The sequence below is a fragment of the Mesoplodon densirostris genome, chromosome 2 (genome assembly GCF_025265405.1).
Source record: "Mesoplodon densirostris isolate mMesDen1 chromosome 2, mMesDen1 primary haplotype, whole genome shotgun sequence".
In the NCBI taxonomy this organism is placed as follows: Eukaryota; Metazoa; Chordata; class Mammalia; order Artiodactyla; family Ziphiidae; genus Mesoplodon; species Mesoplodon densirostris.
This window is the reverse complement of record NC_082662.1, coordinates 111,229,973-111,249,212: the sequence shown is the minus strand read 5'-3', so window position 1 is coordinate 111,249,212 and position 19,240 is coordinate 111,229,973. Positions and strand designations below refer to the sequence as shown.

The 19,240-nt window shown below is 39.4% G+C and overlaps 1 protein-coding gene across 4 annotated transcripts in view; it reads left to right on the top strand.

The window, feature by feature from the left end:
* Positions 1–19,240, top strand: part of ARNT (aryl hydrocarbon receptor nuclear translocator) — a 66,465-nt gene that overhangs the window by 17,062 nt on the left and 30,163 nt on the right. For all 4 annotated transcript variants that reach the window (XM_060090491.1, XM_060090490.1, XM_060090489.1 and 1 more), the window contains exons 2-4: positions 7,544–7,655; positions 11,521–11,565; positions 17,837–17,881. In XM_060090491.1, the coding sequence (XP_059946474.1) occupies positions 7,544–7,655; positions 11,521–11,565; positions 17,837–17,881 (202 nt within the window). The remainder of the gene's footprint in view (positions 1–7,543; positions 7,656–11,520; positions 11,566–17,836; positions 17,882–19,240) is intronic.

Genomic DNA, 19,240 nt, shown 5'->3' with positions numbered 1-19,240 from the left:
GAGGCCACAACAGTGAGAGGCCCGCATACCGCAAAAAAAAAAAAAAACTTTTAAATTAAACTTTTTCTTTTGTGATGATTTTATATTCATATTCAGTTATGAGAAATAATACAGAGATCCCCTACCCTTAGCCCAGTTTCCCCCAGTGGTTGTACCTTGCAAAACTATAGTGTAATATCATGACCAGGATATTGACATTGGTACAGTCAAGATACAGAATATTTCTATCATCGCAAGGGTCCCTTGTGGTGCCCTTTTAAAGCAACACCCACTTTCCTCATACTTACACCCTCTCCTTAATCCCCAGCAGCTACTAACCTGTTGTCTATTTCTATAATTTTGTTATTTCAAGAATGTTCTATAAATGGAGTTGTACAGTGTGTAGCCTTTTGCAGTCAGCTTTTTTCATTCGCCGTTATACTCTGGAGATTCATCCAGGTTGTTGTGTGTATCAGTAGTTCACTTCTTTTTGTTGCTGAGTAGGGATATATATATCAGTTTAACCATTTACTTGAAGGACATCTGGATTTTTTCTCCAGTTTTTGGCTATTACAGATAAAAGCACTCTAAATATTTGTGTACCAGTTTTTGTGTAAATGTTAAGTCTTCATTTTTCTGGGATATATACCCACAAGTGCAGTGCTGGATTGTATGTTAATTGCATGTTTAGTTTTTAAAGAAACCCCCCGTACTGTTTCCCGAAGTGACTGCACTATATTATATTCTCACCAACAATGTGTAAGTGATCGTTTTCTGTATCCTTCCCAGCATTTGGTATTTATTATTATTATTTTTTAGCCATTATGATAGGTATGTAGTGCATCTTATTGTGGCTTTAATTTGCATTTCCCTCTTGGCTAATGCCGTTGAACATCTTTTCATATGCTTATTTACCATTTGTGTATCTTCTTTGGAAAAATGTCTGTTCAAGACTGTTTGCTTTTTTACTGTTGAGTTTTGAGAGTTCTTTTTATATTCTAGATACAAGTCCTTTGTCCTTTGTTGCAATGTTTTTCCCCACTCTGTAACTTGTCTTTTGATCCTCTCACAGTCTTTTACAGAGCAAAAGTTTTTCATTTCAGTGATGTCCAATTTACCAGTTTTTCCTTTCATGGATCATGCTTATGGTACCAAGTCTGAGAACTCTTTGACTAGCCCCTAGATCCTGCAGATTTTCTCCTATTTTTTAAAAAATTTATTTTTACTTATTTATTTTTGGCTGTGTTGGGTCTTCATTGCTGCGCGTGGGCTTTCTCTAGTTCCGGCAAGTGGGGGCTACTCTTCATTGCCGTGCGGGGGCTTCTTATTCGGTGGCTTCTCTTGTTGCAGAGCACAGGCTCTAGGTGCACAGGCTTCAGTAGTTGTGGCACGTGGACTCAGTAGTTGTGGCTCACGGGCTCTAGAGCGCAGGTTCAGTAGTTGTGGCACACGGGCTTAATTGCTCTGCAGCATGTGGGATCTTCCCAGACCAGGGCTCGAACCCGTGTCCCCTGCACTGGCAGGTGGATTCTTAACCACTGCGCCACCAGGGAAGTCCATCTCCTGTGTTTTTTTCCTAAAAGTTACATAGTTTTACACTTTACATATAAGTCCATGATCCATTTTGATTAATTTTTGTATAAGGGGTCAAGGTTCATTTTTTTGCCTATGGATGTCTAGTTGCTCTAGCACCACTTGTTGAAAAGGCTATCTTTCTTCCATTGAATTGCTTTTGCACTTTTGTCAAAATCATTTGGGCTTATTTCTGGGTTCCATCGATCTAAGTGTCTGTCCCTTTGCCAGGGCCACACAGTCTTAATTGCTGTAGCTATATTAGAAGTCTTTCAGGTAGACACTTTTCTCCCACTTTTTCTTTGTTTTAGCTATTATAGTTTCCTTACCTTCCTGTATAAATTTTAGAATGCTCATGTTTAATTTTTTAAAAAAAAATTTTTAGTTAAAAACATTTTTTTAATACAGTTAGTTTTTATTTATTTTTATTTTTGTCTGCGTTGGGTCTTCGTTGCTGTGTGCGGGCTTTCTCTAGTTGCGGCGAACAGGGGCTACTCTTCATTGCAGTGCGCAGGCTTCTCATTGCGGTGGTTTCTCTTGTTGTGGAGCACGGGTTCTAGGCATGCGGGCTTCAGTAGTTGAGGCACGTGGGCTCAGTAGTTGTGGCTTGCAGGCTTAGTTGCTCTGCACCATGTGGGATCTTCCCAGTCCAGGGATCGAACCTGTGTCCCCTGCATTGGCAGGCAGACTCTTAACCACTGTGTCACCAGGGAAGTCTCTAGAATTGTCATGTTTATATCTTCAAAAACATCTGGGTAGAATTTTGATAGGAATTGCATTAAACCTGTTTATCAGTTTGAAGAGAATTGACATCTTTTGTTGAGTCTTCCAATCCATGAACATGGTATGTCTCTCCATTTATTTAGGTCTTTGATTCTTTCAGCATACAAATCTTGTGCCTGTTTGATAGATTTACACTTAAATATTTTTTCTTTTTTGAAGTGGTTATGACTGGTTTTATATTTTAAATTTTGATGCCCTTGTGTTAATTGCTAGTATATAGAAACACAATTGATTTTTGTATATTTATTTTGTATACTGCAACTTTGTTGAATTCACTTATTTGTTCTAGGATGGTTTTTTTGTTGTTTTGGTAGATTCCTTAGGATTTTCTGCAAAGACAATCATGTAATCTGCAAATGGGGACAGTTTTATTTTTTCCTTTCTGATCTGTATGCCTTCTATTTCCTTTTCCTGCACTTTTGCACAGGCTAGAACTTCCCACACTATGTTTAAATAAGTGATGAGAGTGAACATTTTTTCCTAGTTCCCAAATCTTAGGGAGAAAACATTGTCTTTCACCATTAAGTATAATATTAGCAGTAGTTTTTTTTTCTTTCTTTTTGTAGATACTTTTATCAAGGTAAGGACGTTTCACTTTATTTTATTTTTTCTATGTTTTTATCAGAATGGGTATTGAATTTTAGCAAACACTTTTTATGCATAGGCTGATATGATCATGTTATTTTTCTTCTTAGCCAATTAATACGTTGATTGATTTTAAGTATTGAACCAGTTTACTTCCCTTGAATAAAACACATATGGTCACGTTGTATAGTTCTTTTGCTATTGCTAAATTCTGTTTGCTAAAATTGCTAAATTTTATTTACTAATATTTTGTTAAGGGTTTTTGCATCTATATTCATGAGGAACATTGATCTCTAGTTTTTGTTTTGTTTTTCTACTGTCTTTGTCTGGTTTTTGTATCAGGGTAATACTAGCTTCAAAAGATGAATTGGTAAGTGTCCCCTTCCTCAAATAGTTTCTGGAGGAGATTGTGTAGCATTGCTGTTAGTTCTTTAAATGTTTGGTAGCATTCTCCAGTGAAATCAGCTAGACCTAGAATTTTTTTTGTTGTTGAGAGTGCTTAAATTATGAATTCAGTTTTCTAATAGGTATGAGGCCATTCATATCAACTATTTTGTGTTTGGACAGTTGTTTTAGTTTGTATTTTTTAAGGAATTGATCCTTTTGGTCTAAGTTGTCAAATTTATGTGTGTAAGTTTTAGTATTCCTAATTATCTCTTAGATTTCTTCAGGGTCTCTAGTGATATCCCTGTTTTTTTTTTTTCCTGGTTTTGGTAGTTTGTGTGTTGTTTGTCTTGCTAGAGGTTTGTCAATTTTATTGATCTATTTAAAGAATTCTTTGTTTTATTTTTAAATTGTTTTTCTGTTTTAAAATTTTATTATTTTGTGTTTTCCATTATTTCCTTCCTTTTGCTTGCTTTGGGTTTGTTTGTTTGTTTATTTATTTATTTATTTATCCTAGGTTCTTGAGGTGGACGTTTAGATGATTTATTTGACTTTTCCTCTTTTCTAATATAGCATTTTAATGACTGTAGCTTTTGGGGTGTCCCACAAATTTTACCATCTTGTAATTTCATTAAAAATTTTTTTTAAATAAATTTATTTATTTATTTATTTTTGGCTGTGTTGGGTCTTCATTGCTGTGCATGGGCTTTCTCTAGTTGCAGCGAGTGGGGGCTGCTCTTCGTTGTAGTGCATGAGCTTTTCATTGCAGTGGCTTCTCGTGTTGTGGAGCATGGGCTCTAGGCACACGGGCTTCACTAGTTGTGGCACGTGGGTGGGCTCAGTAGTTGTGGCTTGCGGGCTGTAGAGCGCAGGCTCAGTAGTTGTGGTGCACAGGCTTAGTTGCTCCGCAACATGTGGGATCTTCCCGGACCAGGGCTTGAACCTGTGTCCCCTGCATTGGCAGGCGGATTCTTAACCACTGCGCCACCAGGGAAGTCCCTCATTTTAATTTTAGTTCACTGTACTTTTTTTTTTTTTTTTTTGCTGTACGCGGGCCTCTCACTGCTGTGGCCTCTCCCGTTGCGGAGCACAGGCTCCGGACACACAGGCTCCGCGGCCATGGCTCGCGGGCCCAGCCGCTCCGCGGCATGTGGGATCTTCCGGGATCGGGGCACGAACCCGTGTCCCCTGCATCGGCAGGCGGACTCTCAACCACTGCGCCACCAGGGAAGCCCTTCACTGTACTTTTTATTCCCTTTGAGACTTCCTCTTTGACTGATTATTTAGAAATGTGTTATTTAATGTCCGAGTGAATGGAGATTTTCCTGTTATCTTTCTGTTACTGATTTCTAAATAGTTTGATTCCACTGTGGTTGGAGAATCCAATCTATGATTATTTTATTTATTTATTTGTTTTTTAAATTTTTGGCTGCACTGGGTCTTCCTTGCAGTGTGTGGGCTCTTCATTGTGGGCTTCTCTCTAGTTGCGGGCTCAAGAGCATGCGGGCTCAGTAGTTGTGGCACGCAGGCTTCTCTCCAGTTGTGGCTCGCAGTTTTGGTTGCCCCGTGGCATGTGGGATCTTAGTTCCCCAACCAGGGATCGAACCCGCATTCCCCTGCATTGGAAGGCGGATTTTTAACCACTGGACCACCAGGGAATTCCAGCAGTTCTTTTATATGTGTTGAGGTTTGTTTAAAGGCCCAGGATATGGTCTATCTTGGTATATGTTCTGGGGACACTTGAAAAGAATGTATATCTGCTGTTGTTGGGTGTAGTGTTTTTATAAATGTTAATTGGACCCTGTTGATTGAGGTATCATTGAGAACTTCTATATCTTTGCTAATTTTCTTTTTTTTCTTTTAAGTTTTTTTTAATACTTATTTATTTTATTTTTGGCTGTGTTGAGTCTTAGTTGAGGTATGTGGGATCTTTGTTGGCGGCATGCAGGATCCTCCCCTGCGGTGCGGACTCCTCGTTGTGGTGTGCAAGCTTCTCTGTAGTTGTGGCACGTGTGTTGCAGAGCATGTGGGCTCTGTAGTTGTGGCGTGCGGGCTCCAGAGCGCGTGGGCTCTGTAGTTTGCAGCACACGGGCTCTCTAGTTGTGGCCTGCATGCTTAGAAGTTGCAGCGTGCAGGCTTAGTTGCCCCGCAGTGTGTGGGATCTTAGTTCCCTGACCAGGGATCGAACCCGTGTCCTCTGCATTGGAAGGTGGATTCTTTTTTTTTTTTTTTTGACAGTTTTGCTTTATTTATTTATTTATTTATGGCTGTGTTGGGTCTTCGTTTCTGTGCGAGGGCTTTCTCTAGTTGTGGTAAGCGGGGGCCACTCTTCATCGTGGTGTGCGGGCCTCTCACTGTTGCGGCCTGTCTTGTTGCGGAGCACAGGCTCCAGACGCACAGGCTCAGTAGCCGTGGCTCACGGGCCCAGTTGCTCTGCGGCATGTGGGATCTTCCCGGACCAGGACTCAAACCCGTGTCCCCTGCATTGGCAGGCAGACTCTCAACCACTGCGCCACCAGGGAAGCCCGGAAGGTGGATTCTTAACCCCTGGACCACCAGGGAAGTCCCTGTTTAGCTATTCTTTTAGGGTAGTTCTGCTCATGACAAATCCTCCTTAGTTTTCCATCATCAGAGAATGTGTTGATTTCCCACTCATCTCTTAAACTTTTTTTTAATTAAAAAATTTTTTTTTAATTTTATTTATTTATTTTTGGCTGAAGCAGAAGTAGTATATGACATTTAATAAGAATATTTTGTAAAGTAAATTAATGGAGAATGGAGGACTTTCCTATTAGATAATTCAAATGTACTATAAAGCTGTCGTTATCAAACGTGTTCAGTATTGACACAGGAGCTGGAAAATATATTAATACAGAATAAAAGTATAGAAAGAGATCAATTATTTGTAGACAACTAAAAGTAAAGTAAAGTAGTAAAGTAAAAGTAAAGTAGTAAAGGAGTCATTTCCAATAAGTGAGGAAAGGATGGATTATCCCATAAATGATATTAGAATAATTATCTAACCATGTTTAAGAAAATAATCAGAGTCCTGCCTTATGCCAGGTAAGCATAAGTAGTAAATTCCAGATGGATTAAAAATCTAAATGTGAAACACAAAAGTATTATAAGAAAATATAGAAATAATCTCGAGGGTGGGGAGCTTTCCTAAGTAAGACAGAAATCCCGGAATTATTTAGGAAAACACTGATAAATTTTACAGCATAAAATTGTGAAATGTTATATATTTAAAGGCTAAGGTAAGTGATGAAAAAATATTTGTAATACATAACAGGCATATATTAATATCCTTTAATATCCTTTATATACTGATAGATCTTACAAATTCATTAGAAAAAAATATTCAGTATAAAAGTATTAAAGATATGAAGAGTCAACTCATTGATTTCAGATGACGAATGTAAAAAGGTACAAGAATTAAAACAAATACTGTACCATTTTTACCTGTCAGGTTTGGTGAAATTAAAAAGTATAATATCCAGTCCTGGTGAGGGAAGTAGGTACTCTCATATCCTGTTAGTGGGAGCAAAAATTGTAGCAGGCTTTCTGGAACATAATTAGCCATGACCAAATGTGCCTGTTTTTGATCAGAGAGATAGGTGTATATAATCTGAGGGAAAAATAAGAAATAAAATGAGCTCAACTTAAAAAAAAACACATTTATATATTTATTTGGCTGCACTGGGTCTTCATTGCAGCACGTGGGATCTAGTTCCCTGACCAGGGATCGAACCCAGGCCCCCTGCACTGGGAGCGCAATCTTTACCACTGGACCACCAGGGAAGTCCCTTCTCTATATAATTTTTTTTGAGTATTAGAATTTAGGTGATTTTTATAATTTTGTTTTTTTTTTGTATTTTCCAAAAAAAATAAATCAGAGGAGCTAAGTTATATATATTTGTTGCATTAGTGAAGTATGTAAACCAATTTGTGTGTGTGTTTTAGATTAATATTATGTCACTATTACCAGCTTTTAAAAGATAAGGCTATAGAATATAGTGCTACCTTTTCCAAACTGTATGAAGTTAGGGGAATTGAAGTGTAGGGAAATCTTTTCCCAGGGTAAGAATTCAAGAAAAGCAGTCTGGACGTGAGCATTTGGGTTTTCTAGCAAACTCCTGAGATTTTATCCATAGCTTGAGCCTTTCTTCTAGCCAGTTTGATGATGATGATAAGCAAGAACAATCTTTTTAAAATCTGTATTTCTGTTTTTCTCTGACAGAAATGACATCAGATGTACCATCACTGGGTCCAGCCATTGCCTCTGGAAACCCTGGGCCTGGGATTCAAGGTGGAGGAGCCATTGTCCAGAGGGCTATTAAGCGGCGACCAGGGTGAGTTTGAGTGTAGTATGTTACAAACGTCTCTCCTTTAAACCAGCCTGATTTTGTTAGTCGCTGAACCATCTATTCCTAACCCTCTCACTTCTTCTGGCTACTTACTACACTCCGATCAGATAACTTTCTTTAGTCCCTGGATTTTTCTTTGTATGGAATTGATGTTTTTATCTTAGTTTCTTACAAGCAGTTTTGTTTTGTTTTTTTAAAACTAAAATCTCTAAGAGGTAAAGGACTCTGGCTAAGCCGAAAGATTTCACCTTTGCTGAGAAAATTTCACTGCTTTTATTAAGCTTTGTATCTGCATTCTCAAAATTTTTTTGGTAGGCCTTTTTTTTTCTTGGCTGCGTTGGGTCTTTGCTGCTGCACCTGGGCTTTCTCTACTTGTGGCAGGCAGGGGCTACTCTTCATAGCGGTGCATGGGCTTCTCATTGCGGTGGCTTCTTTTGTTGCGGAGCACGGGCTGTAGGTGCTTAAGCATCAGTAGTTGCAGCACACGGGCTTAATAGTTGCGGCGCAAGGGCTCTAGGGTACGCGGGCTTCAGTAGTTGTGGTGCTCAGGCTCCGTAGTGGTGGCTTGCGGGCCCTAGAGTGCAGGCTCAGTAGTTGTGGTGCACGGGCTTAGTTGCTCCACAGCATGTGGGATCTTCCCAGACCAGGGATCGAACCTATGTCCCCTGCATTGGCAGGTGGATTCTTAACTGCTGTGCCACCAGGGAAGTCCCTGGTAAGCTTTTTACTTTTCTGAATTTAGAGAATGCTGAACTGTAGAATATGTCTCCTTTAAGTTATTGACATGTTGCCTTGTTTGGAACCTAGAGTCCATTCAGTTCCAAAATTATTTATTAGATGCCTCATTAGCGTAAGTCATTGTGCCGATTGCTACTAGGATACAAAGGTAAATAAGGCACAGTCTTCGTCTTTTAGTTGCTTATGTTCTGAAAGGGATAATCATTACATGCATAAATATAATTCAAGATAGAATATGCCAGGTTTGCTAAGAAAGGAACAAATACACTGCTGTGTGTTTCAGTGTATGGAAATACCACCATTGGTTGGTAGAAATTGGGAAAGGCTTCAGGAAAGAGATTGCTTTAGAAAGGCCTGGAAGAATGGGTAGTATTTTACCAATTTTTTAAAGTATTAAAGTATTGAATTTTTTTTCTTTCTTTTGCTTTTAATAATTATGTAGCTAGTGTTATAACTAGTCTTTAAGTTTCCTCTTACCAGTAGTAATGAAAGAGTGATCCATGGGTTAAGGTGTTAACATGAGTAACATACTAAGACTTGCTATGTCTCCAAGAGCTTTATACATTTTAACTCATTTACTGAGGTATATGGTGAATAAGTAACTTACCCAAGGTTTTAAAGCTAGTAAGTGGAAGACCTGTGATGTGAACCTTGGGAGGTTAGCTTTATTGTCTACTTTTAAACACAGTGTTATGGTCATATATAACAGCAAACAATTAGAAGCAGTATTATCAAAATTAGGGGATTGATAAAGTTGCATTGAAAACGTACAGCTATTAGAAGTGACAAATATGTATTGGTACAGAAAAAAGTTTACAGTATATTGAGAAAAGAGGTTACAGGGGCTTCCCTGGTAGTGCAGTGGTTAAGAATCCGCCTGCCAATGCAGGGGACACGGGTTCAAGCCGTGGTCCGGAAGATCCCACATACCACGGAGCAACTAAGCCCGAGTGCCACAACTACTGAGCCTGCACTCTAGAGCCCACAAGCCACAACAACTGAAGCCCGTGTGCCACAACTACTGCAGCCTGTGCGCTAGAGCCTGTGCTCTGCAACAAGAGAAGCCACCACAATGAGAAGCCCTCGCACCACAACGAAGAGTAGGCCCCGCTCACCGCAACTAGAGAAAGGCACACAGCAACGGAAGACCCAACGCAGCAAATAAATAAATAAATAAATAAATAAATAAATAAATAAATAAAAATATTTTTAAAAAAGAATAAAATAAAAAAAAGGTTACAGTGTATGTAATATACCAACTCTATCAGAAAAAACTATATAAATAACGTGTGCATAGCAAAAAACTGAAAGGATACTCATCAGATGTATGGGTGATGGGATTATGGGTGATTTATTTTTTCTTTTGTTTTTAGTTATTTCTAGATTTTCTGAAGTGAGTATGTTTTATTGATAATCAGGAAAATATATTAAAAGAAATATACATTTTTTAAAAGAAAGATTGGAAAATATAGAAAGAAGACTAAAAGCAATAATCCTACTACCCAAAGTCATCTCACATCAGTTTTTTTAGTGTAATTACTTCATTCTTTATTCTATATGTAGATTTCTTTAAATAGTTATAATCATATAATTATGTAGGTTTATATAGCCTGATCTTTTCACCTAATTGTATCCAATAACCTTTTTTCCGTATTGTTACATATGCTATAGAAACATAATTTAAAATACTTACATAGAGGGGATGTACTTAATTGCTATTTTGGGACACTTAAACTGTTTTGAAGATTTGCTGTTATATATAATGCTTAATGAATATCTTTGTACATAAATTTTTTTCTCTGAGTTATTTCTTTAGGATAGATTCTTAGAAATGGAGTTATTGGGTAAATAGGTAGACTTTGATAGGTGATCTGGGGCTACAGAGAGGAAGAGGAATGGACACTTTCAGGGTTGATGCTGTGTACTTCATATATAACCCATTTAGAGGCCCATAACATCAGGTTATCACACTAGTAGAGATGCCAAGATCATTGGGTTAAGGTGGTAGCATGAGTAATGTTTTAGTTTAATCGAGTATAGAGATTAATAGGAGATTGGCCTATCTTGTTACTTATAATCTTGCCTAATCCCTTGAAATGAAAGTCACCTCTGCTTTTACTAAACATTTAAAGCTTATTGATTGTGCTCTCCATATGACGCTTTCTCATTCTCACTTGTATATTTTATTTGTCTAGGCAAAGAATCCCTTGAGGGCAAGTCTTTTGTTTTCACCTCATCTAGCACAGTATCCGGAATGTAGCATATATTACATGTTCATTAGGTGAATGAAGGAGAGAAACATTATTTAACAACCTTCGGGGAATTCCCTGTTGGTTCAGTGGTTAGAACTCTGCAGTTTCACTGCTGAGGGCACGGGTTCAATCCTGGGTTCAGTCCCTTGGGAACTAAGATCCCACAAGCTGTGCAGCGCAGCCAAAAAACAACCAACCAACCAACCAGCCAACCTCCAGAGGTCTTAAAATCAGTCCCTATGGAACATCACTGTTTTGAGAGATGTTTCAGAGAGCTTAACATAGCCTAAAGCAGACTATAGAAATGAAAAACGGACCTGAATTATTCATATTAATTATTTCTTGTGTTTTTGAGTTGATCCTGCTCCTTTTGTAGAGGTTGTACTGTGATGTAAAACTTTGGCAAAGGTGGATTGCTACCCTAGGAAAATGAAAGGTAGCAATAGGAATTCCTTTTTTATTTATTTTTGTGGTACGCGGGCCTCTCACTGTTGTGGCCTCTCCCGTTGTGGAGCACAGGCTCCGGACACACAGGCTCAGCGGCCATGGCTCACGGGCCCAGCTGCTCTGTGGCATGTGGGATCTTCCCGGGCCGGGGCACGAACCCGTGTCCCCTGCATTGGCAGGCGGACTCTCAACCACTGCGCCACCAGGGAAGGCCCAGTATTCCTTTTTGATTGGCCAATTTCTTTGCCCAGTTTGGTACAAAGGAAGAGGTATATACCTTTACTTATTCCACTTCCTCTTTTCCTTCTTCCATCTGAGTGGGTGTTCAGATAGCTTGTGGATTTAGAATTTTAATTTTTTTAATGTTCTGCATTTTCAATAGGCTTATAATATTTTTTGTTGGCTTTCCCCAGATTGGATTTTGATGATGATGGAGAAGGGAACAGTAAATTTTTGAGGTAAGATCTTAAAAAACTTTCTCTAGATTTCTGATATTAAAAATTATTTCATTATCTTTAAATTTCTGACTCATAATATTTTTGTCTTTAGGCCTAAGGAGAGTGCTTTATCCTAACACTAAACTTACCTATTACATTATACCCCATAAAATTTTCAAGCATTCTGGTAATAGCTTCAGAGGAAAGAGCTCAATGAGGGGAGAGCAGAGAATTTACAAGACCCTCTGTATCAGTTATCTGTTGTTGTGTGGCTTAAAAAGAACAATGATTTATTATTTCTCACAATTCTGTGGATTGGTTAGATGGTTATTCTGCTGATCTTGCCTAGACTCACTCATAAGACTGCATTCAGCTGCCTTGTCAGCTGGGAACTGGACTCAGCTGATAAGGCTGGGTATCTCTTTCTTTGTGGTCTTTTTTCCTTAAGGAGGGCAGACTGAGTGTCTTTACATGGTGATGGCTGCAATCCAAAGGGCAGGTCCCAGTCTAAATGCTTATCAAGCTATTGCTTTGGATTGACATTTGCTGTTGTCCCATTGGCTAAAGCAAGTCGTATGTCCGAGTCCTGATTCAGTACAGGATGGCGCTATACCAGGTAGTGAATACTGCAAGGTGTAATTAGTTTGGGGGTCATTAATGTACTAATCTTTCATGCCCTCTAATACTAATTGACTTCTCCTACAGAGCAGGAATTGGAATTTGTATCTTTGAGTAGTGAATCTTCTGGAGAACTGAAAATGGACTTTTCAGTATATTGATGAAGTTCTTTCAGAAAGGGGAAATTTTAATTTTTGCTTAAGACCAGTTACTTGGCTTTGTTTTTTTGTTTGTCTGTTTTTTGCGGTACGTGGGTCTCTCACTGTTGTGGCCTCTCCCGTTGCGGAGCACAGGCTCCGGACGCGCAGGCTCAGCGGCCATGGCTCACGGGCCCAGCCGCTCCGCGGCATGTGGGATCTTCCCGGACTGGGGCACAAACCCGTGTCCCCTGCATCGGCAGGTGGACTCTCAACCACTGCGCCACCAGGGAAGCCCTTGGCTTTGTTTTTAAGTAAGGAAAGCAGTAAGAGTCAAAGAATGGAAGATAACCTTGACTGCAACCTGCCTTTTTTCTTTTCAAATTTGAAAATATTACCTAGGTAGCATCTACATTGCAGAATAACAAATATTTGAGAAATAAATAAAGGAGCCCTTTTTTTTTTGCGGTACGCGGGCCTCTCACTGTTGTGGCCTCTCCCATTGCGGAGCACAGGCTCTGGACGTGCAGGCTCAGCGTCCATGGCTCACGGGCCCAGCCGCTCCGCGGCATGTGGGATCCTCCCGGACCGGGGCACGAACCGGTGTCCCCTGCATCGGCAGGCGGACTCTCAACCACTGCGCCACCAGGGAAGCCCAAGGAGCCCTATTGTTTAAACAATTTATTTTATTATGTGAGCTCCCAGGCTTCATTATTTGTTTGTTTTATTAACTAAGTTCTTAAAAGAAATATAAACATTATATTGCAAAATTTTTAAACGGTGCAAAGTCATATGTAATGAAAGTACATCTTCCTTCACTTCAGACCTTCAGAATCCTTCCCCTTAGACAATTATAGTTTCCAGTTTATTAAGTATCCTTCCAGAAATATTCAGTGCATATGTAAGTGTATTTAAATGCACATATGTGTGCACATACACACACTCATTGTCTCCTCAGTTTTTGTTTTTACACAGAGGATGCCCATATTGTAAATTGCTTGCCATTGTTTAGTTTTATAATGCTTAGTTTAGTCAGTTACATCTATCTGTGTATCTTTTTTTATTATTGTTGTCGTTTTTGCAATGTTTAAAGTGAAAGCTTGTGTTTCTAGCTACTGCCTAGTCGCAGAACACTGCCATATATTCTTGAAAACAACAACCATGACTTGGCCACCATAAAGGGATAGTTGCAAAATATTGGAGAAAGCAATTCTCCAAGAGAGCTCTTGAGACTTAATGAGTGTCAACAAATGTGAAGAGGGGTAGAGATTTCAATTTCTGTTCAAGAATAGACTTTTTCCATACAGTTCCATTGGGAATTCCTCCAATTAGGAATGCCTAATTATAATGATAAATACTGTTAGTGGAACTGTGTTGTGCATATGAATGAGATAGAGGTAACCACTAGTCTTATTTATATCTATCAGTTAGCTCTATCCCTGAGTCATTGCTTCCATTTCCATAAAATCTGGTAGTCACAAACTATATGCAAATTTAAAAAGGTTTATTTGTCTTTTCCCCAACCATAAAAAAAGGTTTTCATAATTCATCTTACCAAGTAGGTCATTATGCCCAAGTGAGGCATCACCAATTTTTTTTATTTGACCATCAGTACTTTTTTTTTTGGCCTTGCGGCTTGTGGGATCTTAGTTCCCCAACCAGGGATCGAACCCATGTCTCCTGCAGTGGAAGTGTGGAGTCCTAACCATTGGACCGCCAGGGAATTCCCAGTACATTTTTTTTTTTTAATTGGAATTCTCCACTTTGGTCAATGAGTGAAAGTCTTATTTGCGTTGTATCTGTAAATCAATATTAAATCTCCTTGGTGGATGAAAGCTGTAATTTATTACCTCTTTTCATCACTTTGTTCAAGTGTCATTTTTTTAAAAAATTTATTTTTTTAATTTATTTATTTTTGGCTGCATTGGGTCTTCATTGCTGTGAGTGGGCTTTCTCTAGTTGCAGCGAGCGAGGGCTACTCTTCATTGTGGTGTGCATGCTTCTCGTTGCAGAGCACAGACAACAGAGAGATATAGGCTATATATAACGCTATAGGCATGCAGGCTTCAGTAGTTGTGGCACACGGGCTCTACTAACTAACTAACTACTGATAGTTGTGGCTCGTGGGCTCTAGAGTGCAGGCTCGGTAGTTGTGGCACACAGGCTTAGTTGCTCTGCGGCATGTGAGATCTTCTGGGACCAGGGCTCGAACCTGTGTCCCCTGCGTTGGCAGGTGGATTCTTAACCACTGTGCAACCAGTGAAGTCCCAAGTGTCATTTTGTTATATTCTCCAGACAACATCTATAAAATAATTTTTAAGAATATAAAGTCTTGGGCTTCCCTAGTGGCGCAGTGGTTGAGAGTCCACCTGCCGATGCAGGGGACACGGGTTCGTGCCCCGGTCTGGGAAGATCCCACATGCCGCGGAGCGGCTGGGCCCGTGAGCCATGGCCACTGAGGCTGCGCGTCCGGAGCCTGTGCTCCGCAACGGGAGAGGCCACAACAGTGAGAGGCCCGCGTACCGCAAAAAAAAAAAAAAAAAAAAAAAAAAGAATATAAAGTCTTTGAAATTCTAGGTACAATATCAGAGTTGCTAGTATCTAAAATAATGCGTCTCAAATTCAAACAAATGCATGTACAAATCCACCAGGGGTTCTTGATAAGATAGAGATTATAATTCATTAGGTCTGTGGTAGTATCCAAGATTCTGCATTCTAATAGATTCCTAAGTGTTGCTGCTACTTCTGGTCCACTGACCACACTTTGAGTAGTAAATATCTGGATGATTCACTCTTGAGATTCAAAATTAATATGAAAGGACTTCCCTGGTAGTGCAGTGGTTAAGAATCCACCTGCCAATGCAGGGGACATGGGTTCGAGCCCTGGTCCGGGAAAATCCCACATGCCGCGGAGCAACTAAGCCTGTGCATTGCAGCTACTGAGCCCATGTGCCACAACTACTGAAGCCTGTGCGCTTAGAGCCCATGCTCCGCGACAAGAGAAGCCACCACAGTGAGAAGCCCACACACTGCAACGAAAAGTAGCCCCTGCTCGCCGCAACTAGAGAAGGCCTGTGCACAGCAACGAAGACCCAATGCAGCCAAAAGTAAATTAAAACAAACAAACAAACAAAATTAATATGTAAATTATAGGTCTCTTTTTTCAGCTTAGATCACTGTTTTCATTAAAAGTTTGTAGCATCTGATCTATAGTATATTTTATGTCTTAGAAACCATTTGTCCTTGAGCCCAAATTCCATGTTTGCCCATTGTTCTACTTCTGCTTTCCAGTTATTTTCAAAAAATTTGAAAATTCTTGGGATCAAATTAGTTGAGCATTTATAGCCTGTGAAGGAACAGTATAAATTCTGGCTGTAATTAATTAATTAATTTATTAATTTATTTATTTATGGCTGCTCGCGGGCTTTTCTCTAGTTGCGGCGAGCAGGGGCTACTCTTCGTTGGGCTTCTCATTGAGGTGGCTTCTCTTGTTTTGGAGCATGGGCTCTAGGCATGTGGGCTTCAGTAGTTGTGGCTCACGGGCTCTAGAGCGCAGGCTCAGTAGTTGTGGCGCACAGGCTTAGTTGCTCCGTGGCATGTGGGATCTTCCCGGACCACAGCTTGAACCCATGTTGCCTGCATTGGCAAGCGGATTCTCAACCACTGTGCCATCAGGGAAGCCCTGGCTGTAATTTAATAACTGGTTTAACTGCAAATTTTGTGAGTCTTACATATCTCCCAAAAGCTCTTTCTGCCCAAAGTTGATAGGTCTTTGCTATACCCTGTGACAGTGAGTGAGAAGAGGAAAATTTAGATCATCCAGAGAGTAGAGTAATGTTTTCAGAGTTAGGTTTTCCTCCTTCAACACATCCTCCTTTCGGTTTCTGTAGTAGCAAACAGGATTTATCAGCTTATTAAGTAGAAGTTGTTGAGATGAATGGATTGTGTTTCCTTAGTCAAAGAGATAAAGTTCTTTGTTTAAGTCATAATTTAAGACTCTTAGAAACTTTTGCACATCAAAGGAAACAGAGTGAAAAGGTAACCCATGGAATGGAAGAAAGTATTTGCCAGTCATATATCTGTTAAGGGGTTAATTTCCATGATACTTGAAGAACTCCTGCAACTCAATAACAAAAAAACAACCTGATTAAAAAATGGGCAAAGGACTTTTAATAGACATTTCTCCAAAGAAGATACACAAATGGCCAAAAAGCATATGGAAAGATGCTCATGATCACTAATCAGAGAAATGTAAATCAAAACCACAATGAGGGGCCTTCCCTGGTGGCGCGGTGGTTGAGAGTCCGCCTGCCGATGCAGGGGACGCGGGTTCGTGCCCCGGTCCGGGAGGATCCCACGTGCCGCGGAGCGGCTGGGCCCGTGAGCCGTGGCTGCTGAGCCTGCGTGTCCGGAGCCTGTGCTCCGCGACGGGAGAGGCCACAGCGGTGGGAGGCCTGCATACCGCAAAAAAAAAAAAAAAAAACACCACAATGAGTAGGCCATTAGGCTGGCCACCATGAAAAAACCCAGAAAATAACAAGTGTTGCTGAGGATATGGGGGAATTGGAACTCTTGTGTACTGTGGGTGGGAATGTAAAATGGTGTGGCCACTTTGGAAAACAGTATGGAGGTTCCTTGAAACATTAAAAACAGAATTATCATATGATCCAGCAGTGCCACTTCTGGTTATATATCCAAAAGAATTGAAAGCAGGATCTTGGAGAGATATTTGCACACTCATGTTCACTGCCCGATTTTTCACAGTAGCTGAGAGGTGGAAGCACCCCGAATATCCATTGACAAATGAATAGATAAAGAAGTGTGGTATATACAGCTAGTGGAATATTATTCAGCCTTAAAAAAGAAGGAAATTCTATCACATAGTACAATGTGGGTGAACCTTGAGGACATTATACTAAATGAAATGAGCCAGTCACAAAAAGATAAATACTGTACGATTTCACTTATATGAGGATCTAAAGTAGCCGAAATCAGAGAGACAGAAAGTAGAATGGTGGTTGCCAGGAGCTGGGCGTGGGATGGGGGCTGGGAGAGTGGGAGGATGGTGTTCAGTAGCTATAGAATTTCAGTTTTTCAAGATGAAAAAGTTCTAGAGATATTTTGTACAAGTGTGAATATATTGTAGTTAGCACCACTGAATTGTACACTTAAAAATGGTTAAGATGGTAAATTTTGTGTTATACGCTTTTTGCCATAATTAATGAAAAACAAAAACAAAACAACCCTAACCTCAGTGGTGTTGACAGGGTAGTCAGCTGTGCCCTCATGAGATCATCATCTTTTTTTGGAATGTCTGTTAAGTAAGAGTAAAGGACACATTAGAAACCTGACAAATAATAATCATGGGTTTTTAAGTTCTGTGGGAAGCTGTTATTAGCTCTATTGTTTTGTGATGCCTTTTCATTGGCTTTTTTTTGTTGTTGAATATTTTTTACCCCTTTCTAGTTTTCCTTTCAGAGTGAAATAGATATAACAAGTGTAATGCCTTGGACTAAGCCCCTTTTTTTCTCCTTCAGGTGTGATGATGATCAGATGTCTAATGATAAGGAGCGGTTTGCCAGGTAATGTAGTAGAGCATCTTGGTCCTTGTCGTGGGACCAGGCGATTCAAAAATACTGAGTTTTAATTTTATCTCAGTGAGAGTTAATTTCTCTATCCAGTCTGTTTCTTCTTTTGAAAGCTGGTGAAACTTAGTATTATACTTGTTGTTTACGTTCGGGTAACAGGGCTTCAGACTTACGGCTTCAAACTAATGGTATATTTTAGCCAGTGTTTTTATGTATGTGATAGATAGCTATATACAGTGTCCACAGAAACACAAACAATATGAATTTCTTTGTTGCATTTATTATTAAGTGGATCTTCAAAATCTGTATAGATAATGGTTTTATTCTTTTAAAAATAACAGCAAAGAAATGATTTATGTGAAGACTGGAGCTTTTATTGAAAAAAATATGTTTATCTGTCAAGAGGATGAAAAATACTTTGCTTTATTAAACACATCCTTCTCAAGTCAAATATTGGTTTATTTTTAGAAAGTTTATTCTATATATTATTAAGTGGTAAATTATTTGTTTTTTAAAAATCGAGTTTGCAGCCACCTCAGAAAAGTGAATAATCCCAAATCCAGTGCTTAACTAATAAGCATTTACTATTTATTCATTGCTGATATTGCTGGTCTGGGGCCCATACATTGAGAACAATTGATGTAGAGGGCTAAGAAATATCAGTCAGAGTAGTTTAAAACTACTCTGAAGCAGTGAGATGCCATCATAAGCTTTGAATGATATGCTAATATATAAAATGCATATGGGATTTTTCTCTAGTAGCAGTATATAGGACTGATTAAACAGAAGCACTGTAGTCAGGGAGGTAGATAGGAGGCTATTGAAATAATAAGACAGTGATAAAATCGTGAGGGCCTGGGCTAGAATGGTGGCAATGACAGTAGGAAAGGAGTGAATTTAAGAGGTTTTTGAAGAATTTGTTTATCGAAGTAGATACTTGTAAACATTTTAGGATGTGAACCATCTCTAAAATGAGAAGTTAATATTAGGGATTTGGGGAGTAGTTTTTCAAAAGCTGCATTGGAAAGTGAAGCCATCAAATAGTAGTGGTGGTACAGATTCACAGTCTCTTGACTGAAATTCCTAAAAGCTATGAAAACATGACCTGAACTGTTTTAGCCTTCATTTGTCTTGCTTAATGTGAATATACATACATTCATGTATTTCACTCGGAAATATTAGAGTGGGTAAGGGATTATGGATCTGTAGGGGTAGGAGTAGTAATAGGAATTTTAGATATTTCAAACAAAAGAACTCATTTCTTTTTCTTTTTTTTTTTTTTCTTTTTGGCCACACTGTGTAGCTTGTGGGATCTTAGTTCGCTGACCAGGGGTTGAACCTGTGCCCTCAGCA